This window comes from Hyperolius riggenbachi, chromosome 8 (genome assembly GCF_040937935.1).
Source record: "Hyperolius riggenbachi isolate aHypRig1 chromosome 8, aHypRig1.pri, whole genome shotgun sequence".
NCBI lineage: Eukaryota > Metazoa > Chordata > Amphibia > Anura > Hyperoliidae > Hyperolius > Hyperolius riggenbachi.
In genome coordinates, this window is record NC_090653.1 from 249,048,789 (window position 1) to 249,076,116 (window position 27,328).

General features: G+C 46.7%; 1 protein-coding gene across 1 annotated transcript; it reads left to right on the plus strand.

Moving 5' to 3' along the window:
* The first annotated feature begins 11,101 nt into the window (after nt 1-11,101).
* Nucleotides 11,102-27,076, plus strand: TOR2A (torsin family 2 member A). Its single transcript, XM_068249817.1, has 5 exons — nt 11,102-11,274; nt 15,726-15,991; nt 17,449-17,624; nt 23,290-23,417; nt 25,809-27,076. The coding sequence occupies exons 1-5, from the start codon at nt 11,133-11,135 to the stop codon at nt 26,051-26,053; spliced, it is 957 nt and encodes a 318-aa protein (XP_068105918.1). The 5' UTR covers nt 11,102-11,132; the 3' UTR covers nt 26,054-27,076.
* The last annotated feature ends 252 nt before the right edge of the window (nt 27,077-27,328 follow it).

A 27,328-nucleotide genomic window follows, 5' to 3' on the forward strand; every position in this document is an offset into this window, starting at 1 on the left:
GTTATTAAACTTATCTTTTTTATCAACCTGCTGAAGTCGTATAGGAATTTCCTGATCTGACAGTAAGCTGAGATTGCAGTTTGCAGGTCTGGAATCTGTACTCTCTGAAGTATGTGCCCAGAAATTCCCACTTTCCTACACAGAGCAGGAAACACTGTTCTTTTCAACACCTGTACTAATCTGGTGACTGGCAACGCACACTGACATTCACACCTGCCAGTTTTTTGTTGGAAGCACCAAGGAATGTCTGTGTGTTATATCTGTACACAGAAACAAAGTAAGGAAGGTGAAATAACCTTTGCAATTAATACAATGTTTAGAGCTGAAAACAGCAGATTGCATTTTCCTGTACAAAAGTGGATTTTTACTTGAAAGGGGATGTAGATCTCTATGCCAGCAGAAGCACAGCACCGGGGAACTGTATCATTTGGTGAAATTAGTTGCTTTGATTGCAGTTAGGGGCGACTGTTACACGCTCCTCTCCATTTCTTCTGCCCTGTCACTGGGTTACAAAGGGGACCAACCGAGCACCATTTTTAGTACCCAGGGCATCTCAATAGCACAGTAAAGATGCATACTGACAATGTGGCTCAGGGCCTTGCAGATAGGACACTGTGCTTCAAAGAGTTTAGAGAAGTCACAGATGCTATCCTCACACCTTCCTCTGTTCAAATAGGAGGAGTGGGGTTACAGCAGCTCCTATAACTATTAAAAACCAGGAGAAACTGCAGGAAAAAATGGTGCTTGGTTCACTTTAACCAAATGACAGGAGCACTTGAAGTATTCCTTTATGATGCTCTCAGATCCCATTCCTGCTGGGGGGAATCACTGTGATCCCAGCTTCTGACGCCTCCCATGCTCCACAAGTCAGCCTGCAGGTCACCCAGCTGTCCCTATTTATTTGGGACTGTCCCGAATATGCAGAGACCTTTGAAACCCTACTTTACTTGGAAATGACTGTCAGGTCATATACTGTGATGTAGGGAAATCCTAAATGAATGCCAAATGTAATATAACTTGTAATACTGAACCCCTTACACGTGTAAGATGTCCAGGTAGATAATAAAATGTGAAATGTATACTGATTATATTCAGTAGCAAAAAAAAAAAAAACACCACATGCATAGAGCTGCAGCTTAGCCTGGAAAGACGTCATATTGTATGCAGCCCTGCATAGAGACTACTCTGACTGTAAATGATAAAAAAATGGATTAGGCGCCATCTAGTGGCCAAAAGGGTTTTGCAACTTTCCAGAGTTTACAATCTTGTCCATACTGCACATCAGTTTATAATTATTTTTCTTAATCTACACAATAATAGGATTTTGCCTCATAATAGATCAGTTGATAAAGTAAAGTAATCAACACAACAACAGTTTCCAATGTACAGCAATAAAATGAATTTCTCAAACATAAAGCATACAGCGTAAGATAAAGGGTTTAGATAGAGGCAACAATTACTTTGATTTTTATACATATCTATATGTGCTAGCCAAATAGCACACAGATTCATGTTCTACAATATAGCCGTAAAATGTCAATTTTTTATTCACAATTTAAGTGGATGACAGGCAGAAAAGATGTCTCATTATTTTGTATACCGATAGTAGTACCCACAACATATCCCCAGGATGTTATAGGAGTTCTGATGTTCTCTCACAAAGAGTAAAGCTGTCTGGCTAGCCTGAAGAACCAATCACAATTGAGATTTTACAGAGCTAAGTTCTTCTGACTAGCCGGAAGAACCAGTCACAACTCAGCTTATACAGAGCAAAGCTGTCTGGCTAGCCGGAAGAACCAGTCACAACTCAGCTTATACAGAGCAAAGCTGTCTGGCTAGCCTGAAGAACCAATCACAACTCAGCTTATACAGAGCAAAGCTGTCTGGCTAGCCCAGGCACGGGCAAAATCGGCCCTCCAGCTGTTACGGAACTACAAGTCCCACAATGCATTTGCTTTTATGAGTCATGACTGTGGCTGGCAGACTCCTGCAATGCATTGTGGGACTTGTAGTTCCGTAACAGCTGGAGGGCCGAGTTTGCCCATGCCTGGGCTAGCCTGAAGAACCAATTACAAATCAGCTTTTACCAGCTTAGCATATGTAGTGATCTAAAAAAAACACTAATTTCTGATTGGTTATTATAAATGACAGGACTACTCTCTGCCTCATAGGCTATGGAGGGGAAGTGGTTAGAATAGTTCAGAGGGGCACATAGGGAACAAATAAAGTTTGCACAAATGTATATAAACTCATTGCCAGCCATTTTGACAGTGAAGGATTTCATTTTCCATGTTGTCCTGAAAAGAACTGTGAAGTCCTTTTTTTGTTAGAGAATGAGATTGTGCTTGGTGCAGAGACTGAAGACATAGTTTATCAGGTGCCGGTCCGCAGGGACTGGGAAAGAAAGCAGGTAGCATCAGGGAGGCTGTGTTCAGAACCTATTGTAGAGGAACAATAAAGATCTGTGTACTTTTTTTTTTTCCTAGAGCAGAGAATGAAAGCCAGCATTTGATTGGTTGGTAAAGATAACATCTTTTTCTTTATACTAGTTTCTGAAGTGAAGCCAGCTAAAATGGTTAATGAATGGAAAATGTCAGTTGCTGTATGTATAGAGAGAATACGTGTGTATATATAATTTAGCTGTCATATGTAAATAATATTGTACTGTCTGGTCGTACAGTACTTCACCTCATCTTACTGTACATAGCCATGTGCTATTGATCTCCATGTAAATAAATGTATTGCTGTAAAGAGCCTGCCTTCTGGAACTTTGTGACATTTCAGGGTCCTTTCACACTGAGGCGGTGCGATGCGGTAAATTTACTGCACCCCATCGCAGCTTAAAGTTAGTCTGTGGGTGAGTTCACACTCCCTACATTGCGGTACGCTGCGCCGGAAATGCCCTGTCTAACACGCTTCAATACCTACATTACTGCGCAGCTCCTGCGGCAATCTGCTCGGGGCCTGAAGTCATGTAAGTCTATGGTAACGCACATACATTTAACTGCCTTATGACCGCATCACGCCGATGGATGTGATCGTGGTGACAGCCCCAGGACCTCCTAACGCCAATTGGCATCAAGTCCTGAGGCGGGGATTTGCAGGAGATTGCGCGCCGAGGCACGCGCACCTAAGCTTGAACAACAGAGCTCCGCTCTGTCATCAGTCTCCCAGCAGCCGCTAGGAGACTGTTAAGATGGCAAAACCTCTGTCTATTTACATTATATAGTGCTGTACATCTACAACAGCGCTGTACTAGGGACAGCCGTGCGACACAGCTGAAGGGGTGCTGTGGCGCTGCTTTGGCACCCGTCTGGAAGGGGGCGGGGCTAAGAGCCAGAAGTGGCCGCACAGAGGGTCTTGACTTGCAAAGCTGCGTTCCGTTACCCTGTTTTACCGCAAGGTAACGCAACTGCAACGCAAGGCAATGGAGCCTAGCACACTTACGGCATCTTGTTGCACCAGAAGTACCCATTTGGCTACCGAGCTGCCGCAAAGTCAATAGTGAGTTACCATCGGACTTCCGCAGCAATGCAGCATCGGCGGAAACAAAGTAAGTCAACTGGAAGCACAGGAAATCTAAACATGTTGGACGCAGCGGTGTGGCAACAGCAATACGTTAGGAATCCTGGGAATCTCAGTGAAGTATTTCCTGCCTAGAAGGGAATACGTCACTGTGTGAAGGGTGTGGAGGGGCGCTATGCATATGACCTTGTAGGCGCATCCTGCCCATCATATGATTGATGTTTTGTGCATTGTGATGCAATGCATGGCGGGCGACGCAACACTGCAAATGCACTGGCCAGGTGTAAAACGGGCCTCAAAATGGATCTGCTATAGCATACATGCAGTTACTGGACTGACCACCACTAGTAGCTTAATCATCAGTTCAACTTTATCAGCAATTATGTTTCCTTTGTCCCTATGTTGCTCCTGGCAGACTTTTTCATACTTGACTGTGCGCATCTTGCCTGCGGGTTAAAGTGTAACTGTCGGGCATAAAATGAAAAATCAATTCTTTATTTTTATCTGGTAAACAAGTAATAAGGTTGCTAACCAGCCAATCCAAAGGTTAAAAATCAATATTACTTTTCTTGTTGATAAGTGATCATTCCCCGGTTTACCCGGCTCTTAGTTGGTACATTGCTGCACAAAGGAAGTTGCAGGGCATGCTGGGTTGTCTTTTTTTGCTTCTTTATTGCCCCTCAGACTTATCTACAGCAGCATGAGATAGTATGGCTGACAGTTTCTCTTTAAGCCGGCCATAGACAGGATACATTAATCTGCAGATGGTAGGCTGGGAAGCACCTACAGCTGGCCTGCCATTTATCATTACACTGCCTGGCCTCCATCCAATGTTTGAGTGAAACAGGACTCTGCGTTGTCTATGGGCCAGCCTACAGATGGCAGGACAGCTGTACACGCGGCTCTCCATCTGCAGAATAAAGTGAAAAGTCAATTACTCCATTTAGAAAACCTCTATTTGTAAAAGGAACAAACAAACAAAAAAAAAAAACCCTCAACTATACAAAGTTATAATGTTCCCTGGTATCAAAACTCCTGCCGTCTATCTAACCATAGCACAGGTCCGCCCACCCCTGGCACCTAACCCCAAACAAGCTCTGATACCTTCACTTTGGTGCCTAGCTCTCACTTCTCCCTGGTGCTTACCCAGTGAAAACACTCCCTTGGTGGCTATCCATAAACTCTCTGACCTTTAAGGTGGCTATACATCAGGCGACTCGACCATCCAATCCGAATATTATAATCGAATTGGATGAAAATCGGTGCCGCCAAGTGCATGCCCGACCGACAATGCGACCAATTTCGGGACGAAAATTGGTCACATTCTCAATCGCGCATGCTGCAAGATGTTGCTTGATCGGGCGTGCGGCAGTAACGGCGTGCAATTTCCCGACGATCGACTAGCGCAACGAAACCCCCGACGCTGCCCCCCCCCCCAATGTAAATGTCCCCCGTGCCAGTGTAAATGTATACATTACCTCTCCCCGGCCTCCACTTGTCCCCTGCTGGCTTCCGTCTCTGCATACAAGCGTGCCCCATGTGGTTTCCTAGTAAGGGGGCACATGTGACGTCACATACGCGCCCTTACTAGGAAACCACATGGGGGCGCGTGTATGCAGAGGCGGAAGCCAGCGGGGGACAAGCGGAGGCCGGGGAGAGGTAATGTATACATTTACGGGGACAGAGGCACAGCGGCGGATGCAGTGCACAAGGCCAATTCCCAAAGATTTCATGCTGAAATGGATCGGGAATCGGCCTGTGGTGTATGGGCAGCTGACAGATCTTTTATCAGATTCGATACGAGAGAGATTTTTCTCTTGGTCGAATCTGCCCATCATTGCTAGATGTATGGCCACCTTATCACTGGTGCCTGATTCTAACAACATGCCCTCCTCCCCACCCAGTATATTTAACCCTGCCCTCTTCACATCTCTCATGCCTAGCTGTATCTCTCCCATGTGCCTAACTATAACTTCTGCTGTGGAGCTTAACATTTTTCCTGGTGCCCAACTCTAATGCCCAATACACACAATGAGATTTTCTGGCAAATTTTCAATCTGATTTCCGATCGATTTTCCGTTCACATCTATGGAAACTCGACCGAAAAATCGACCAGAAATCAGATCGGACATGCTGGAAATAATCGATCTGGCAAGAAATCTGCCAGAAAATCTCACTGCGTGTATTAGGCATAACATCTCCCTTCTTATGCTATCTAACCCTATACTCCTGGTGCCAAATATCAAGGAAACGCCCAAAGTAAGTAAAACCCCTTAAAAACTACAGGAGATGTCCAACACTGCAGCTGAGCCTCTAAGGCCCCGTTAACACTTGCGGTTCGAGTCCACAAGTGTCCGGGGGTCCGGGGGCCGCAAAGAGACTGTACGGGTCTCTGCGGTGGCCACAAGTTACCACCAGTTGCGGATCCGGAATGTATCAGTTCCAGCTACAATAAAGTAGCCGGAACTAGATACATTGCAGTACCAGAAAGGCACCGCAAGCATGGGGGATACCGGCGTGTAGTCCGGGCCCCCCAAGTGGCATAGGACCGGTGCTGGAAACATCCGGTCCTATTGCCAGTGTGATGAGAAACATCCGTTTTTCATTGCACAGCATGGCCGCATGTTCGGGTCAGGATCCGGCCCAGGTGCGTGGGCCGGATGACCGGACCTGAAAAATAGCGCATATTGGAAAAGTGTCCGGAGTCCGGATCCGATCCGGCTCCGTTCTGTACGGAACGGACGCGTGTGAACGTCCGCATAGACTTTACATTGCTATGCAGAACGTACGTTCCATTTGTACAGTATACGGTCCGGATCCGATCAGGCGGATCCGGACAGCGAACGCTAATGTGAACCGGGCCTAAGAAGATGAAAAATGCTGAATTTGCACATTCAACATGTACTGTATATACTCAACTATAAAGTGAACCCCAGGTGAAAATAAACTGATGAGATAACCAATTCTATTTATTCGCCTACTCCTAAAAATTACTTTTTTTTTTTTTTTTTAGATGTACCATGGTTTTATTTTATATTTAAACATTTACAAAGTAGATTGAATGTTTGTTGTCTCTGCTCAGTGGCAGCCTATTAAGTGTCCCTGAGTGAAAATACATGAACTATTGGCCTTTTTCTATCTCTCACTCTGAAGTTGAATTCTGCCAGGAAAACTTTTATGGCTGTAATTTGCTTATCAGTGAAGTTTACTATATTCCTGACAAGGTATCAACAAGACAGAAGCTGTCACTTCCATGCCCGAAAATTAACTCAGTCAGGCATCAAAATAAAACAAGTAAAACGGCCTGGTTATTAATATGTTTTGCACTGTACATACACACTTGTATCTCATCATGTCACAATTTGCCTCAGGTACACTATAAGTCTAGAAATTTAGGTCTAATGCTGGGTACACACAGTAAGATTTTCCATGCGATTTTGCAGCCCTCTGACCCCAACCCCCCCCCCCCCCCCCCCACACACACACAGCAAGTTGTCATCTACACAGCGGATTTTGCGTCTGTACAGCCCGGCCCAGAGATGTTGTCCAATGGGATCGAGTCCCAATGCCTGACGGGCGACTTTACTCAAAGGTACATACGCAGCTTATCGATGGTGTCAAGAGCTGACCAACCTGAGGGATGTTTACTCTTGTCACCCTTGCCGGGCTTACTAGGCCGGGCCAATCCCTATAAGGGTACAATGGCTCCTCCCTTCACCGTGCTAATTGGGCAGCTCCTCCATATGGCATCTCAAATAGTCCATGGAATGCAGTCCCCAGCATTTCCGTGCACTCCACAACTTTAAATACAGATGCGTGCGGGGAGTCAGCAGAAAGAGGGAGGGAGTGTAGAGACTGTGCAAAGACACATTTCCATGAAATCCTCAAAAGTAACTGTCACTGGATAAGTTCCTTGTTAAAGCCACACACACACACAAAAAAAAGTTTGGGCGAGCCAACAGATGGCAATGATTCTGTTAGTTATAGTGAAAATCTTGTTTACATTTTTATTTTATACTATTTTACTATAACTGTTTTTGGATTGTGGAACGAATCAACTGGGTTTTCATTCATTCTTATGGGGAAATTTGCATTGAGATGTGTACTAGGCCTTAAAGAGAAACTCCGACCAAGAATTGAACTTTATTCCAATCAGTAGCTGATACCCCCTTTTACATGAGAAATCTATTCATTTTCACAAACAGACCTTCAGGGGGCGCTGTATGGCTGATTTTGTGGTGAAACCTCTCCCACAAGGAAATTCTGAGTACCTACTCTTGGCAGTTTCCTGTCTGTGAACCCTGTTGCATTGTGGGAAATAGCTGTTTACAGCTGTTTCCAACTTCCAAAACAGCAAGCAGCAGCTACATCACTTGCCAGCAGTAAAAATGTCACCATGTGATAAATGTCAGAATATAAATCGGGGATTTAAAATATTTTACAATGGGAAAACGCTGACTAAATCATTTATACATAATAATTGTAAAAATTAAGCACTTTTTATTACATTATTTTCACTGGAATTCCTCTTTAAGGCTCGTACACACGTCCAAAAATGCACTCAACCAGCCCGAGGACATGACCAACCGCACGGCCAAGAGACTGCACTACTTCTATTTTCCACGCACCAACCAACTGAACGACCGACTCATTTACATATTTTGCACACAAAGACAGACTGCCGACATGGCCGCATTCAAAATAAGTACAAGTCGTTCAAACGACATTGTACACACGTGGCCAACTGTACGATATTAACCCAATGGGCCTGATTCACAAAGCGGTGTAAAGTGTTTGCACGCCTGTGAAAAGCCCTTTATCATGCCTAAACTCAGTTTAGGCGTGATAAAATGAAACTCGCGCGAAATTCCCGCGCGCAAAGTTTTGCGTGTGCAGTCACGCAGCGCACAGCGCAATACGCGCCCATTAAACCCTATGGGCACTGCGCGCAGAATTGCGCGCGTAAAACTTTGCGCGCGATCACCAGCACAAAGCGGTGCTAACTCAGTGGTGCAAAGGATATCACGCCTAAAGTCTTTTAGGCATGATAACTGAGTTATCACCGCATTGTGAATCAGGCCCAATGTCATGTGAGTTGATCTGCCAGTTGGCTCGGGCTAACCAACTGTTATTAGTTGTTTGTCACGCGCCCAACTATCGCCCAATAGACCAAGTTAGGTTGGATGACAAAGTTGCGCATGTGTACAAGCCTTGACTTGTCAAAAATAGTGTCTGTCCCCAGTGGTGTAGCTAAGGAGCTGTGGGCCCCGATTTTAGTTTTACAATGGGACCCCCCAAGCACTCTATGAATAACAATTGATATGGCGCACCAAAACCTGCCAATGGTAACTACAGTGTCAGAGGTGCAAGAAGGGGATGGGGAACAGCTCGTTAAGGATTACCACTATTCAAAGTATCTATAGAAGGGATTATTATAAACACAGGACCAATAGAGAGCTAATATGCAGTTGAGGGAGGGCCCTTAGGGGCCCCTCTGGCCCAAGGGCCCCAATGTGGTTGCAACATCTGCAACCCCTATTGCTACGCCCCTGTCTGTCCCTTCAGAACATTTGGAACATACAGAAATACAACAAAACTCTGTTGTAGCTATACGCTCAGAATCATGGGTTGTTGCAGATTTAGGCATGTATTGTAATGAAAAAGAAAATCTACAAATATGAACATTTTTCATTCCAGATTTGGAAACTGCTCAACCTTTTTAACTGCTCAACCTGGTAAACCTTTTTTTTTTTTTTTTTGCAAATAATAAATAATAATAATAATCTTTCAAATACTGTCTTTTAGCACACAGAACTAGTAGAGAAGTGATTTCTCAGCACACAATGGGCTCTATTCATAAAACCTTACCGCAAGTTTTCCGCTCAAAACAGCGGATTTTCCCGTCCATTTAGCAAAGTGGACATTCATAAAAGCTGTTCCCGCATAAAAATCTATGATCCCCCAGCAGAGCGAGAAATTTCCGCCCTCTCCAGTGTTTTTCTAGATTTATCTAGAAAAAAGTAACAAAATGGCCATTCATGAAGTTTAGAGGAAGCGGTATGTGGACGGGAAATACCGCTTCCTCTGATTTTGCGGATTACATACAAGTGAATGGGACAGACCTCCCAGAGAGAGCAGTGCATGGAGGGACTTTGCCGGATGAAGTGTTTCCGCATGCCTTCCGACAGCTTACCGCCAGCTTTCAGCGGGAGATCTCCGCTCTTGCATCGCAGCTTTCAAGATTTTTTGGAATGACCACCCAGAAGTGTAAAATACCGCTGCGGTATTTTACCTCCAGGATTTTTTTCGACTCAGAAGTTTTATGAATAGAGCCCAATGGCCTCGATTCATAAAAGTGCTGTGGGGAAGGTAACGTCGAGCGGGGAAACACCGCTGTCGGTATTTCCGTCTTCAGGGTGGTAATTCATAAAAATTTTGCTAGATGTGACAGGCGTGCGGAGATATTCCGCTGTAGGCAGGCGTAAGGCTGTCGGGAGACATGCGGAAACAGGGGAAGCAGGCGGAGTCCCTCCGTGCGGTGTTCTCTCTGCAGCTGCTTGGGAGGTCTGTCCAATTCACTGCAATGTATTCCGCACGCTTCTCGCCACATCAGAGGTAGCGGTAATACCCGTCCGCATACCGCTACCTCTAATCTTTATGAATTGACTACTTGTTACTTTTGCTATGATAATCACCGCGCAAGGCGGTGATTGATCACTCTGCTCACGAATGTCGGCTTTTCATGCGGAAAAAGCCTTCATGAATACAGATTTTGCTGTGTGGTCGGTAAAGTGAGCAGTTTTCAGCATTTCCGAATGCGGGAATGCTTTATGAATCGAGGCCATTGGGCTCTATTCTCAAAGAGCCAAATTTTCCGCAAAATGTTACCGCTATATTCCCGCCAGCGGTAAACTCCGCATTTTTTCCCCATTCACTAATATTTTCCGCATGTTTTCCGCATGCGGGAAAAAAGATGCGGAAACAGGCATTATTCATGCGGGAATCATGCGGTAAAAAGGTCGCATTAAAAAGTGTTTAAAAAAAAAAAGTTAAAGTCCACCAAGCACAGCCCTTAAGCCTCCACACTTCATTAAAGTCAATGGGATGCGGAATATATCACCTACTACTTGTAGGTGATAAAAATTCGGTAATTAACGAAGAAATGATGCGCCTGAACATCTTTGAGAATTGATCTTTTATTGCGGAAAATACCGACTTTTGCGGAAATTTTACCGCATGAATCCCGCACTTTTATCACACTTTTTCCGCATGCGGAAAAAACATGCGGAACATTTTGAGAATCCCAACTTGCCGGTATTTTGGGTGCAAACTTCCCGCATGTACTTTACTGCATGCGGGAAGTCTTTGAGAATAGAGCCCATTGTGTGTGTATTAAGAGCAAATCATTCCAATTAATCCCTTTCAGCAAAAAAAAAAGTTTATTACTAACACTACGGACTTGCTGGCCATTTGTCAACGTTCCCCTACCAATATGGCGATAATCAGCTGACATGTGGGATCATGTGACCGCTCAGTCTGGCAGGGCAGTTCTATCTCGTGAGACACGGAGGGGTAACAACTACATTTCCCGTCATGCAGCGGGAGGGATGAGTATGGCGGGCCGGTTCAGGTTGTTGCTCCTGCTGCTTGTGGCGACGGGTCCCGGGTTGGGCTGGGAACTTACCTCCCTCCACTGCAGCTTCTACAACAGCTTGTCCTGCGACTGCGGCTTCAAGCCGGACCTTGAAGGTAAGTGGAGGCAGCATATGGGACACCCCCCTCCCGACCGCTGAATGGTCACTTCCACATTTACAGTAGAGAAGGGCAACTTTACTTTTTACATTTTCGTGTGTGGGCCCTGTGGGGATGTGAGCGGTCATTGTGGACCTGCTTATTAAACATCTAAGTTCCACTCCATGTTATCTTTATCCTGATTTCAGTGCTGAACAATATTTAATAATAACAAATATATCAATTTAAAGGATGGTAATAAAGTTTAGAGTCAAACACATTATTCAGCAAAGAAATACATATATTTACATAGAGGAACAAAGTCCTGAAAGAGGGACAGGGCTCCCAAGGAGGGTCTGTCCCTCCGAAAGAGGGACAGTTGTGAGCTATGGTATAGTAATAGTATATAGCCAGGGAGTTTAGTGGCAGCAGGGAGAGCCCTCATTCAGCACTCCCTGAACGGCACCAGAATAATATGTACTCCCTCCCATGACCTGGTTTCTCCATCTGTATCTGGCACCGTTCCAAAGCCCTGCTTGGTGGAGCATGTCCGCGGGAGCATGCGCACACTCGCATAGAAAGACGTAGCTGGTGTGTGCGGTCGCCAGGTACCAAGCAGACATTGTGTGACTGTACTATGTCCGGGTCAGGGACCGCACACGCCGGCTACATCTTCTGCACTTTCGTTGGAACATACTGCGCAGACCAGGGCTGGTTACATATGAATGGAAGGAAACGCTGGGCGACAGCAGGTGCGGTAAGCCTATGCACACCTCCCATCACACACAGGAAGTCAATTTTGAAATCCGTTAAGGACTAAGCTATCCTTTAAAGGACACCCGAGGTGAAAATAAACTAAAGAAATAAATGATTGTATCTATCTTCCTTCTCCTATAGGCTCGTACACACGCTGTACTACAGGGAACGACGGGTCCGTCAGACGCTCCCGCCGGGCGGGCGGTCCAGCGACAGTACAGCTTGTGTACAGTCTGTCAGACAGACTGATGAGGATAAGCCTTATCAGTCAGCAGACAGACTGTACACACGCTGTATTGTCGCTGGAACGCCCGCCCAGCGGGAGGATCTGACGGACCCGTAGTACAGCGTGTGTACAAGGCTTAAAAATGACTTTTTAAGATATTCCACAGTTTTATTTTATCTACTTTTTAAGTTTTAACTGTTTTATTGTTTTTGCTCAATGACACATTCATTGAAGTATGCCAGTGCTAAAATCTATGAACTATTGTCCCTTTTTATCTCTTTCCTGCTCTCAGAAGCCATTTTCTGCTAGGAAAGTGTTTTACAGTTGGAATTTCTCATCAGTGAGGGTCACAGTATAGTTATTTGTGTTGGCGGCACTGTACATACCCATGTCTTTCTCATCATGTCACCTCAGAGATCCTTTTAAGGCTTCTCTACACCTGCAACTTGGGGGGTACTCACCTCGGGAGGGGGAAGCCTCAGGTTCCCAATGAGGCTTCCCGCTCCCCTGTAGCTGCAGACAATCCAGCGCTGGTTCCCCCGAAGCGTCCAGCAATCCTCCCTCGACAAGCCTGACAAGCAATAAGGGCTGGTGCACACCAAAACCCGCTAGCAGATCCGCAAAATGCTAGCAGATTTTTAAACGCTTTTTTTTATTTTTATGAGGCGTTTTGCTAGCGTTTTGCGGATTGCTGCTGCGGTTTTCAGTATAGTAGATTTCATATATTGTTACAGTAAAGCTGTTACTGAACAGCTTCTGTAACAAAAACGCCTGGAAAACCGCTCTGAAGTGCCGTTTTTCAGAGCGGTTTGCGTTTTTCCTATACTTAACATTGAGGCAGAAACGCATCCGCAATCCAAAAAATGCCTCACCCAGGCATTTTTCGTTTCCGCAAAACGCCTCCCGCTCTGGTGTGCACCACCCCATTGAGATACATTGACCAAGCAGATCCGCAGCCGCAAGCGGATCTGAAAACGCCCAAAAAGCCGCCCGGTGTGCACCAGCCCTAAGTGCTGATTTATTTACCTTTCCTGGCTCCAGCGGGGGCGCTGTTGCGGCTCTCTGCATGGAGATAGGCAAAAATAGACCATCTCTGTCGGGTTCGCTCTACTGCACAGGCGCAGGAGACTTGCGCCTGCGCACTAGAGCGGCCAGACAGCGATTGGCTATTTCTGCTTATCTCCGAGGCAGGAGCCGATACTGCGTTGGAGCCCGGGGTGTAAATAGTTACATCCCTGCCGTTCCGGGAGGACTTTCGCCGTGGGACACAGGACGACGGGAGAAGCCTCGATAGGATAGGATCCAGGGGAACTTTTTCTCATTACAGGTTTTCTTTAAGGGTTTATACAAGCTGAGGCGTAGGGACTCCTGAGCACAATAATTGCTTTGTGTGAGTGATCCACTATACAGTGAAGCAAGTGTAGGTATGTTGGACTCAGGACTGTTCCCTTGAACATCTGCCTAGACTCTGTTGGCTTGGATTGCTGCACTCGGGTGATGTAGCACAGTGTTTCTCAACATTTTATTGGTATGTACCCCTTTTAAAACCCTGTATTCACCAAGTACCCCCTAGCATAGTAAACATTACCACAAGTACCCCTTGACAAATATATATTTAATTGTAGTACATGATAATTGGTTCTAAACAATTCCCAAGCATTTACTATTGCTTATAATTAGCTGAAATACTAATTCGGTGTTGTTTAAATAAGAGTTATCATTTTCTAAAACTATAAATTTGTTATTCTTTGTTAAGTATATCCAGCCTGAGTACCCCCTGGAACTATCAAAAGTACCCCCTGGGGTATGCGTACCACACGTTGAGAACCTAGGATGTAGCAGAACCTTTGTTCTCCTGTGGGGTGACTGCTGAACAAAGTTTATTGTATTCAGAGCACGAGTCAGCACAGGGCGGCGGACTGGCAGACACAGAGGACAGATGTGAGTTATCAGGATCAGGGCAAAGTACACTGGGAGGAAAAAGGGAACCAGTGTCCAGAGCAACCAGTTAGGTTGCAGCTTAATTGGTTGCTCAGGCAATAGCTCCATCTTTGCCCCAGTTTCTTTTGCACCTGTCCTGATAAATGATCCCAAAGCAGGCACTCCAGTAAAGCATCGCACAGACAGTAAAGGCTTCATAGCTGAAATAATCTGTCTGCACATCAAAATCAGACCCCCCCTAAAGGGGCGAACACCTCTTTAAAGTGGACCTGCTGTAAATTCCAAGAATGAATGACACTATGGCTGTTCCCCTTCTATTTACTACCCAATGCAAGAGCTGATTACTTCATGAAGGCCTCGTTGTCGTTCACACTATATGCACTGCCGTGCACATTTTAGCAGCATGTACGACGTGTGATCAGCAAGAACAGAAGTTCACTTCTGACGTTCAGACTATGCATGCTGCGCAGCAGTGAGATGAGCTATCGCACTGCTGCATGCATTTTTGGCAAAGCGGATCGCTGATCCCATTCACTGTAATGAATGGGATCAGCAGCGCAATGCAGATGGCGTGTGATTGCGTGCGGTTGTGTTCCAAATGCACGTTGCCTAATGTGAACGAGGCCTAAAGGACAGCTGCAACAAGGGATATGGAGGCTGCCATATTTATTTCCTTTTAAGCAATACCAGTTGCCTGGCCGTTCTGATCCTCTAAAGCCGCATCTACACGCGTAGATGTGGGCGCGATGTTCCTTATCAATCGAGCCGCTGATGCGGCTCGATTGATAAGATCCAACAGGACGGATCTCCGAACCGCCGATTCCCTGCTTGCTCCCCGCGAGGGGACAATGGCAGGAAATCGAGCGGAAGATAAGCGGCGCGGTGCGGGGACGAGTGGGAATCGAGCAGGTATTGATTCCGGCGCGGCGAGCGGGGACGCGGAAGAGGCGATCCGGCGGCTTATCGAGCTGCCCGAATCGCCGCTTCATCTACACCTGTAGATGAGGCTTAATAGTTTTAACCATAGACCCTGCACAAGCATGCAGCATATCAGGTGTATGTGACATTGTCAGATCTGACAAGATTAGCTGCATGCTTGTTCCTGGTGTGATTCAGACACTGCTGCAGCCGAATAGATCAGCAGGGCTGCCAGGCAACTGGTATTGTTTTGAAAGGAAATAAATATGGCAGCCTCCATATTCTTCTCACTACAGCTGTCCTTCAAGCAGCAGGGAAGCAATGTGTCAGCTCTGGAATGCAACATACTGTGGCTGGCACTGCACTTCTTTTCTCTTCACCTCTGCTCTCTCAGATGGCTCACTGGCACAGGTAGAAGCAGAGTACCCCTCAGGCCACACTATGAGGCTCCTCCCACCCACAGATTACACACTCTCAAACAAGGGGCGTGGCTAACCAACAACCTGAATTTTACGGTTGTCAGTTTTTAGACATTTTTTTTCCTGCTTCCTGTGCAGATAGTGTATGTGTTATTTTTACATCGGGGGTCTGGTCACTTGTAACGTTCTTCCTGTTTTCCCCCCCGCAGCCTTAGAGTGTGACCTGGCCCGTAATCTGTTTGGGCAGCACCTGGCGCAGGAGCTGGTGGTGAAGGCTGTCAGGGAGTTTGTGGAGACGGATTCCCCCAGCAAGCCTCTGGTCCTGTCCTTCCACGGCTGGAGCGGCACTGGCAAGACCTTCCTGAGCTCATTGCTGATCAAGCATCTGTACAAGGGTGGGAGCCGGAGCCCCTATGTACATCACTTCTCTCCCATCCTCAACTTCCAGCATGCCCAGAATGTGGAGCAATACAAGGTAAGCTGACAGATCTTACTATCTCTACATATGTGTACACACTAGTCATTCTCATTGGCTGAGACAGTCAATGCTGATTGGCTGAAATCTCAGGTGTGTTTGGTAGTCCTGACTCATGTGGTCTTGTTCTTGTCTTCAGTGATTTATTATGGCTTATCACTGTCTTCAACCACTGTTATTTCAGAGGGACTTACTATGAAGTCTGCTTAGCAGGCTGCTGCTTGCTTATCTTCCCACTTTCTCTTCATAGAACAGAGCATGCTGATCTGCCCTGTCCTGCATCTCTTGGTTTATATCAATCAGCTCAGAGGCACACAGCGTCATTCCAAAAAGTACATGTAATCCCCGGTCAACGAACAATATGGGGACTGTAAGTTTGTTCTAAACACTGTTCCAACTCCACTTTGCCCCCCTTTGAAGGGCAACATAGGTGGGAGCAGTGTCCCTTTCTGTTAAACCTCTGTTCCCCAGTGGCTTCTCTAGTCCCTCTTGTGCCACCTGTGCCTCCACCTTGCCACCTTCTGCCTCCTCCCTGTGCAACCCTTTTCATGTAAGCCAGTATTACTAGCAACTCCTAGACCATCACTAGTAGGTAGTCTGTTGCAGAACCTATGTTTCTTTGGTCCACAAGCGCCTTGATTAGTTCTGAGTCAGACTGCTCAGGATATTACAATTTGTACAGCACTTGCAGGATATGATTGAATCAATTGCATGTACTGATAGGCGGTTGAGTTTCAGCCTAGTCACATTGGAAGCTGCAATGTCCTGATTCTAGGATTTAAAGGGATACTGTAGGGGGGTCGGGGGAAAATGAGTTGAAGTTACCTGGGGCTCCTAATGGCCCCCGCAGACATCCAGTGCCCGCGCAGCCACTCCCCAATGCTCTGGCCCCGCCTCTGGTTCTCTTCTGGAATTTCAGACTTTAAAGTCTGAAAACCACTGCGCCTGCGTTGCCGGATCCTCGCTTCCCCTGATGGCACCAGGAGCGCACTGCGCAAGCCCAGTATAGTCTGCGCCTGCACCGTGCGCTCCTGGTGACATCAGGGGAAGCGAGGAGACGGCAACGCAGGCGCAGTGGTTTTCAGACTTTAAAGTCTGAAATTCCAGAAGAGAACCGGAGGCGGAGCCAGAGCACTGGGGAGTGGCTGCGGGGGACCATTAGGAGCCCCAGGTAACTTCAACTCATTTTCCCCCGACACCCCCCTACAGTATCCCTTTAAGATACATTATGCAAAACAGTTTAGCACAGCAATTTGCCTTCTTAAAACAGAAGGTATTTGCATTTATTCAGGTTGGAGTGAGCATATGATGTCTCCCCCCCACAATGCATCACTGCTTAATATGCAAAGCATCTCTTTGTTGTCACTCCTAGGAGTTCTGGTTCACCATGAGCTTGCTGGGTAATCTATAAGATACGCTATATAGTACAATCTCTCTGTTATGTCTTCTCTGTACAGGAAAGCCTCAAGCAGTGGATCCAGGGCAACCTCACCACTTGTGGCCGCTCTTTGTTTCTCTTTGAAGAGATGGATAAAATGCACCCAGGCCTGATAGATGTCATTGTCCCCTTCCTGGGCCCATCATGGGTGGTCTTTGGTTCAAACTACAAAAAGGCCATATTTATCTTCATAAGGTAAGGATATTATCTGCTTCGGTCTGAGCTTTGGCTGCGGAACTTGACTAAAAGAAGTACTTGTTTCCTGGCATTTACTCCTTGATATTATTTGCCTTCTGTTAGCTGTTGCAATCACTCTTTGAACAACCGTTTTGCCCCCCTCCTAGAATATGCTTGGAAAAAGTCTCTTAACCACTTGAGGACTCAGCCTTTACCCCCCCCTTAAGGACCAGCGTGTTTTTTTATGATCTGTGCTGGGTGGGCTCTGCAGCCCCCAGCACAGATCAGGGTGCAGGCAGAGCGATCAGATCGCCCCCCTTTTTTCCCCCCTATGGGGATGATGTGCAGGGGGAGTCTGATCGCTCCTGCCTGCCTGGGTGTTGCGGGGGGGCACCTCAAAGCCCCCCTCCGCAGCGAAATTACCCCCCCCCTCCTCCCCCTCACCCCTGGTGATCGGGGCTGCACAGGACGCTATCCGTCCTGTGCAGCCTGTGACAGGCTGTCCTCTTGTCACATGGCGGCGATCCGCGGCCGCTGATTGGCCGGGAATCGCCGATCTGCCTAACGGCGCTGCTGTAGCAGCAGCGCCGTTCAATGTAAACAAAGGAGACAAACGTCTCCTGCGTTTACATTTGGTCTGCGAGACGCGATCAGCGGCTCGCAGGCTATTCACGGAGACCCGCTCCGTGATCTAACAGGAAACGGCTGCTCGCGCGAGCGGCCTTTCCTGATTAATTGGGGAGGCACCTGGCGACGCAGATGTGCGTCGCTGGTCCTCCAGCTACCACTTTGCCGCCACCCGGTATGAGTGTGCAGTCGGCAAGTGGTTAAAGATCATCTTTTTATTATAAAATCCTGTGTAATATGCTAGCCCTACCTAAAACCGCCGCATCCCCGACGCTGAAATCCATCTAAATCCCCCCTAACTCCCCCCTCCCTCTCCCCTGCAAAATCCACAACGACTTTCTTGGTGGAGCATTTTGCTGCCCTGTACGCTTCCATACGCAGCTATGAGCTGCAGCTCTGCCTCTACACGCTTTTGTCAGCAGCGGATCTCCGCCTCTCTCCCTCCCCTCTCAGTGAAGAAAGACTGAGAGGGACGGAGGAGAGGCGGTGATCCGGGGTGACAGACGCGGCGGAGAGGCAGAGCTGTGGCTCATAGCTCTGCCTCTCACGGAAGCGCTGCCCGGATTGCCCCCCGGGGAGTTTGGGGGATTTAGATAGATTACAGCGGCGGGGATGCAGCGGTTTAGGTAGGGCTATCATATTACACAGGATTTTATAATAAAAAGATTATTTTTAAGAGACTTCAGAGTCTCTTTAAGGTGGTGTTTTTTTACCTCCCGTCTCAAGATGGTCAACAAGATGCTACTAATTTAATTAGTAGCTGCCCTGCTGATCTATTTGGCTGTAGTAGTGTCTGAATAACACCAGAAACATGCGGAAAATCTCATCAGATTTGACCAAAAATGTCAAACACCTGATCTGCTGCATGCTGGTTCAGGGGCTATGGCTAAAGGTATTAGAGGCAGAGGATCAGCAGGACAGCCAGACAACTGGTATTGCTTAAAATGAAATAAATATGGCAGCCTCCATATCCCTCTTACCTCGGGTTCACTTAAAACTTACAATTGTCGGGCATTGATGATTTGCATTATGTCCACCGCCTCCACTTCTACTCTGCTGACTCTGGCACTATTTCACCTTGCAGCTGTTCATCAAGCAGTCGGAGAGCTGGGAATGGGGTAGGATGTGTGTGGGGGGGAAAGTCTCACCTGATCTGAGGTAATTCATCCAGGCAGGTGATCGAACCCCGCCCCCCTTTAGAATTGCGACCCTGGCAGATTTTTTTTTTCTTCTCCTAAGCCTTCGGCCTCCTCCATCTGTGTTGCCGTGCCCCACTAATTGATGGCTGCCGAGCTGGGGGCAGGCCGTGGCAACACAGGCAGAGGTCTCTGAAGACCTTTGGCAGACTAAAGGCTTATACACACATCAGACCATAGTCTTTGGAAAATGAAAGATCACAGACTAATCTTACCCCCTTCCATGTAGTATGAGAGCCATACCTAACAGTCTATTCTATGGAGCTGAACTCCCCATCAGACAGAAATCTTTGCAAGATGCTGCACACAAAGATGCCCGTACACATTCAAAAGATCATTATCTGCAAAAGATCTGTTCCTGCAAAATGCATTCATAGTCTATGATATCTGCAGATCCTCATACACACCTTGTTTAACAGTCATTCATCTGCAGATCAGATCCACCAGGATGGATTTTCAGATCTGCAGATGAATGTCAGTTAAACAAGGTGTGTATGAGGATCTGCAGATATCATAGACTATGAATGCAATTTGCAGGAACGGATCTTTGGCAGAAACAGATCTTTTGCAGATACTGATCTGTTGCGTGTGTACGGACATCTTTGTGTGCAGCATCTTTGTGTGTAGCATCTTGCAAAGATTTGTTTCTGATGGGGAGTTCAGCTCCATAGAATAGACTGTGTAGACTAGAGTATGGCTCTCATTCTACATGAAGGGTGGTAAGATTGGTCTGTGATCTTTCATTTTCCAAAGACTATAGTCTGTGTGTGTGTGTATGAGCCTTTAGGCTGTTTTCACAGTGGGACGTTACAGGCGCACGTTAGAGCAGCCTGTAACGCAGCCCACCGCACAGCAATGAAAAATCAATGAGCTGTTCACAGTACCCACGTTGCGTTACACTATAACGCAGCAAGCAAAAACGAAGTGCTGCGTGCTGTGCGTTATAAGCAGCTAAGCCGTGTTAGACTGTTTGCACATGTTCAGTAATGTTGGAGGAGGAGGTCTCCCCTCCTCCTCCGCGGCCAAGCACATGGTTAATATTCACTGCACGGTGTGACGTGCAGTGTTTACTTCCTGGAGTGCCGCTCTATGCGGCGATTGGCTGGCGGGACTACGTGATGCCGCATGCGTCCAAGAGTACGCATCACAGGGCGCGTGAAGAGCCGCTTAACGCGGCTCGATCTGACGTCCAGCTTCTACTCCACTATGCGTTGCGTTAGGTGCACGTTATGCGACCTTAACGTAGCATCTAACTTAGTCTTAGTGGGAAAGAAGCCTTAAGGAACATGGCTGCAACTGCGTTTCAGGGGGAAGGTAGCCTCACCGCACCCTCCAATCTTGCAGCATTAAAGCGGTATTGTCACCATAAATTTCAACAGCAGCTGGTTTGAGTGTATTAAATGATAAAGATGCTAATCCTACATTCAAAACATTTTCTGCTGTGATGATTTGGAGTTATCACATACTTTAAGAGCACTGGCCCTTTGCTAGTCAGTGCCAAACAGTTACATGCTGGGGGATCTTTTTATCTATAATATATTCCTCCTCTTCCATTTATTTCCCTGCCTAGCTGCCTATCTGAAACCTGATGCTCTGCTCACTTTTGTATACAAGCAAGGCTGAGGTGACTCAGCGATTGGAGGAGAAAAGAAAAAAAAAGTAAAGGGCAGAAATGACATCAGGATATAGCCTCAAACTGTGGGCAAAAGACATGGTTCCTACCAGGAACAGAATTCTCTTCATTTACTATATAAAATTCACTGAAATCAAGACGTGGTTAGTACAATACATGTGCTATGCAAGTAGATCAAGTATTTATCTACTTATATATGTGTTTTTTTTCTCTGGGATAGTATGGCTAATCCTACTGCTTTAAAGGAATACTTAAGTCAAAAAAAAAAAAATGACATTTACTCACCTGGGGCATCCCTCAGCACCCCGAAGCTGGATGGTGCCCTCGCAGCCCCTCTCCGATCGTCCTGTCCCCGCCGGCGGCTACTTCCAGTTCGGCGACAGCCGCCGACAGGCTGGGAACGCGGCTGATTTTCCGCGTTCCCAGCCGCTGCTATCACCCTCTATGCTGCTATAGCGTATATATATACACGCTATAGCAGCATAGAGGGTGATAGCAGCGGCTGGGAACGCGGAAAATCAGCCGCGTTCCCAGCCTGTCGGCGGCTGTCGCCGAACCGGAAGTAGCCGCCGGCGGGGACAGGGCGATCGGAGCGGGGCTGCGAGGGCACCATCCAGCTTCGGGGTGCTGAGGGATGCCCCAGGTGAGTAAATGTCATTTTTTTTTTTTTTTTGACTTAAGTATTCCTTTAAGACAGAACCTGTCACAGATATTATTATTATTTTTTTTATTGATTTATTTTTAAGACTGGGATTCCAGAAAATACTATTTAGAAGTAGGACTACAGATGCAATTGTTTTTTCTTCAGATTATTTTCACTTCAGGTTTGCTGTAAATGTTGTTTCCCCTCAGTGTCTTGTCCATTAATGAGCCATGGAATTCCTTTTTTAAAGTGGGATTGTCACCATAAGAATCAAATTTCAACAGCAACTGGTCTGAGTGTATTAAGTGATAAAGATGCTAACCCTGCATTCAAAACACTTTTTCTGCTGTTATGATTTGGAGTTATCACATACTTAGACTCTGAAGCGAATATAATTTGCCATTTTTATTCGCTTATTGTATTTCGCTTCAGAAGTCTCAGCAGAGGTAAACCACCGCGTCCCCGCCGCAAAACGAGGGCTTTAGACCACCCAAATCTCTGGGGAGCGCTTCCTGAAAGAGGCAGAGCTGCAGCTCTAGAGTGGTGGCTGGATAGTGTAATGGTTAAGGGCTCTGCCTCTGACACAGGAGACCAGGGTTCGAATCTCTGCTCTGCCTGTTCAGTAAGCCAGCACCTATTCAGTAGGAGACCTTTGGCAAGTCTCCCTAACACTGCTACTGCCTATAGGGCGCGTCCTAGTGGCTGCAGCTCTGGCGATTTGAGTCCGCCAGGAGAAAAGCACGATATAAATGTTATTTGTCTTGTCTTGTCTACTGATGTCAATCGCCGCCTCTCCCCGCCCCTCCCACTCTTCCTTCACTTAGAGGGGCAGGGAGAGGCGGAGATCCGCACGGCGATTGATGTCAAGAGAGGCAGAGCTGCTGCTGAAAGCCAAGATTGTCGGATGTTTGCCCAGTGATTTGTGGGGTCTAAACCCCTCGTTATGTGGCGGGGATGCCGCGGTTTACCTCTGCTGAGACTTCTGAAGCAAACTACAAGGTAAAAACAGGGCTTTGGAGTCAGAGTTGGAGTCGGGTGAATTTTGGGCACCCGGAGTCAGAGTCGGAGCCGTTGATTTCATAAACTGAGGAGTCGGGAGTCGGATGATTTTTGTACAAAATCCACAGCCCTGTTAAGTATTAGACTAAGAAGTCAAAGTCGGAGCTATTTTGGGTACCTGGAGTCGGAGTCGTGGTTTCATAAACGTTGGAGTCGGAAGATTTTTGTACAGACTCCACAGCCCTGGTAAAAATGGCAAATTTTATTCTCTTCAGAGTCTCTTTAACGAGCACTGGCCCTTTAGTAGTCGGTGCAAAACAGTTGCATGCTGGGGGTTCTTTTTATCTATAATATATTCCTCCTGTTCTCTTTATTTCCCTGACTAGCTGAAACACGATCCTCTGCTCACTTGTGTTTACAAACAATGCTGAGGTGACTCTGCGATTAAAGAAAAAAAAAAGTAAAGGGCAAACATCACTGATTTAGCCTCAAATTGTTTTTATTTCCATGGCATAGTATGGCTAATCCTACTGCTTTAAGATGCTTCTGGGTCAGCATTAGGTAATGACATGTTTGTTATTGCAGCAATTCTGGGGGAGATGACATCAATCAGGTGGCACTGAAATTCAAGAAGGAATGCAAAGACCGGGAGGAGATCCAGCTGAGCGATGTGGAGGCAGCCATAACCTGGACTGTCCTATCAGACCGAGAACGTGAGTGGAGGTCACCGAGAGAACACTGGGTTACACTGCAGGGTAGACTGGGGACTTGCTTATATTCTTTCCATCTGCAGCTCTTTCCTACATGGATGGAGGTGGTGTCATTCATAGGGAGAGGCTTGAGCCCCCATCTAACTTGTCCTGATTATTAGGAGTTCTAAACACAAACTCATTGTCCTCAGCAACCTCTAGCAGACTGCTCACCCCCCTCCTCCCAGCCAGTCTGAAGCCAAGCCTCCCTACTAGAGACTGACTACCATGATAGGTTGTCAGGAAGGTAGTGCTGCAGCTGACAAAGCAATCTCTCTCCCCCCTCCTTCATGTCCAAATGAGCGAGAGAGAGAGAAAGCGGGAGGGGGATTCATACTGACTAGTGGAGGTGGGGAGCGTTCAGGCAATTTAGAGTCATTAAGGAAGAGATATTTATTGATGGACTTCAGCAAGCTTTTGTTTTTATTTTGAAAAAAATGAAGCATAAAAAAACAAACAAAATAATGAAAAAAAACATAACTAATCGGGTGGGGGGGGGGGGGGGGAGGGGGTTTTGTTCTGAGGACTTTCTCTAGGCCAATTTGATAATTTGTCCTGCTGTCCACAATGTTATCAGTTATCTTCAGTGAAGTGTAAACATGCCTGTGAATGGCATTAGACCGGTCTTTATGTGTTTAATGCTGGGGATACACGATACGTTTCTGTACCGTGTATCGACCAGCTGATAATATTGAGCTGGTCCGATCACGCTGCTCGATCCCTGCCAGCGGACAATAGCAGGGAATCGAGCAGCTGATAAGGAGCGCCAGCGGTGGATGAGCGGTAATCGATCCGCGGGGACGCGGCTGGGGTCGATCCGGCGGCTAATCGGCCGCCGGATCGACCCGTGTATCCCCAGCATAAGGCTCTGAGTTCTATAGAGCAGAGTTCCCCCAACCCTGTCCTCAAGGCCCAACAGTACGTGCTTTGCAGTAAACCACAAACATTCACAGGTGAAGTAATTAGTGTCTCAGCAAAACTGATTAACTACCCTTGTGGATTTCTACAAAACATGCACTGTTGGTGGGCCTTGAGGACAGGGTTGGGGAACACTGCTCCTTTCCGCTTCCCTCACTGTCCCCGCCGTTGAGCGCTGGCTTTCCCGTTTGAATCCCCCGATGCGGAGCAGAGTCCTCCTGAAGACAGACAGCTCCATATGCGAGTGCACCAGAGGGGGCGCTTGAGCGTGCGCAGTATGGTTGGCCCGTCTTTCCGAAGCCTCCTTTGGCAGTGGAGCGAGCAGTATTTGACCAAATTGTTTGAATACTGCTACGGGGGAGCCAGTGCTGGAACGGGGACCGGGAGAGGAAAGGGATAGCTCTATAGAATCCAGAGCCTTCCCTCTCCTTAGGTTTTTTTTGTTTTTTTTTCCCATCGACTTCAATGTTTTGGCACAAAAATGTAATTTTGAGTTTCATATCACTTAAAGCGGACCCAAACCAAACTTTTTTTTTTTTAATTCAAAATATTTAGTTGCACCACTCTGACACATACAACGATAAATAAACACTCCTTCAAGCCTATGAGCATTTCAGTGCAAGCTTTTGATCCTTCTCTTTTCATAAAGTTGAAGAGAAATCGAGAGCCCAATATGGTGTAGTATGTCAAAATTGATTGGATAAATGAAACAGTGGGATGGTAATACTCACAAACACGGGTTACCACCTAGGTAACCACTCATTAGGCAGTTGAGGAGATTAGACCTGTCCTCACTCAGGATTAAGATGTCGCTCACAGAGGTGCTCTGCTTGCTATAACTGAATTGCTGTTGTTTATCCTCTGCTTATTGCCTGAAGAATTGGGCTGTGCCCGCGAAACGCATTGCATCTTTGGGGTATTTTCAATAAATGTGTATATCTATATATTTACAGTCCTTGGTGTCTGCTTTAACGGAGGCGAGTCCACCACTTCCTCCCAGCAATTTTTTTTTTTAAATGTTATGTACTTTTATCCTTCTGGCGCCCCTTCTCTTTTCATAGCTAGGGTTATACAGGTGGCAGCCATTAGCAATTCCTTCTTTGCTGGACACCATCTACTCCACCAGTCTGCCGGATCCTGTCCCGGCAATATGAAAGGAAGGGAGGGGTTCCTACAATAAATGTAAAATATTTTATATTTGTCATTATGCAGCTGAAAAAAAGGCTGCTATTTATCATTATAATTTAGAAAATAGATTTTATTTCTGAAATCTTGTATTTTTTTTAATTTGGGTCCACTTTAATAAATGTCAAATTCTAATCATGTAAAACTGTGCCTGGGGCTTTTGGATAAAGTTTCTGCAGTATACAATCTGCTTGTACCACTAGCTGTAGTATTGCATTTCCTAATATTTCTGTGTGTGTCTGGGCTCCACAGATGGCTTCTGGCAGTCGGAGATCATCAAGCAGAACCTTATAGATGTTGTTGTGCCTTTCCTGCCGCTGCGGCCGAGCCACGTCAAGCAGTGCGTGCGGAGCGAGCTGAAGCAGCAAGGCCTGCCGAACGATGAAGACATTGTCCAGTCTGTCGCGGACAGCCTGCTTTACTTCCCTGAAAATGAAGACCTTTTCTCATCAACGGGCTGCAAAACTGTTCCATCCCGAATCAGCTACTACTTGTGACCTTCTGCAGCTGCTGTGACTAAAGTTAGAAGAGCTGATCTCTAGAGCAATGTCTGAGCCTTACAGCAGCTTATTGGCCAATACTGGCTGCTGTAGCCGCAGTCAGAGGAGAGCTGATCTCTAGAGCAATGTCTGAGAGTTCCAGTGGCTTATTGGGCAATACTGGCTGCTGTAGCCGAAGTCAGAGGAGAGCTGGACTCTCTACAGCAATGGCTAAGGGTTGCTGCTCCTTATTGGGCAATACTAGCTGTAACTGGTACAATCGGAGGAGAGCAGGCCTAGTCTTTACAGCAATGTCTGCGGGTTCCTGTGGTTTATTGGGAAGTACTGGCTTCAGACAGCTACAGTCAGAGGAAAGCTGGCCTGGACTCTACAGCAGTGTCTGAAGATTTCTGCTGCTTGTTGGGCAATACTGGCTGTAGCGGGTGCAATCAGAGGAGAGCTTGCCTAAACCCTACACCAATGTCTGATGGTTCCTGTGGTGTATTGGGGAGTACTGCCTTCTGCAGCTACAGTCAGAGAAGAGCTGATCTCTACAGCTTCCCATTCCTGCCCTCAAGTACCACCAGCAGTACTTGTTTTGCAGAAAACCACAAACATTCACAGTTGAGGTACTTAGTGTCTCAGTAGAGCCGATTAACTATCTCTGTGGATTTCCACAATCATGCACTGTTGGTGGTACTTGAGGACAGAGTTGGGAAGCCATGCTCTAGAGAGCAATGTCTTATTGGACAATACTGGTTGTAGCGGGTACAGTCAGAAGAGCTGATCTCCAGAACAGTGCCTGTGGGTTCCTGCAGCTTATTGGGCAATGTTGGCTGCTGCAGCCACAATCAGAGGAGAGCTGGCCTGAACCCTCTGGAGCAATATCCGAGTTCCTGCAGCTTACTGAGCAATACTGGCTGCTGGGCAGCCCACTGTGTTTATCTGCACAAGATAAGGTGCAGACAAAGTGCAATGTGTTACCATGGTGCATTATCACTGGAAGCAGACTGATCATAAAGAAGGAACTTAATGCTTTCATTTCTGAAGTCATGTGGTCAACCTATTCCAGTTTCATTTGCGCCGTACTTGATATGAGTGAAGCAGAAGCTTTATATACAAACTCAATGGCTATTCTCTGAAACAGCCGTTCTTGATTGTTTCTAGAAGACAATTAGTAGCAGTCAGTGTACAGATATGCTGCTGTGCTCTCTGTTCTATGGAGAGGGGCTGTGGCAGAAGGTGCACCTGTGTGGCAACTACAATAGCGGTTGCCCGGGATTGATCATTATG

Excerpts from the sequence above, each read along its gene's own strand:
- TOR2A (XM_068249817.1), top strand. The coding sequence starts at position 11,133 with ATGAGTATGGCGGGCCGGTTCAGGTTGTTGCTCCTGCTGCTTGTGGCG. Across the intron at positions 15,992-17,448 it reads AGAATGTGGAGCAATACAAG|GAAAGCCTCAAGCAGTGGAT; the intron begins GTAAGCTGACAG and ends TTCTCTGTACAG. Across the intron at positions 23,418-25,808 it reads TGTCCTATCAGACCGAGAAC|ATGGCTTCTGGCAGTCGGAG; the intron begins GTGAGTGGAGGT and ends TGGGCTCCACAG.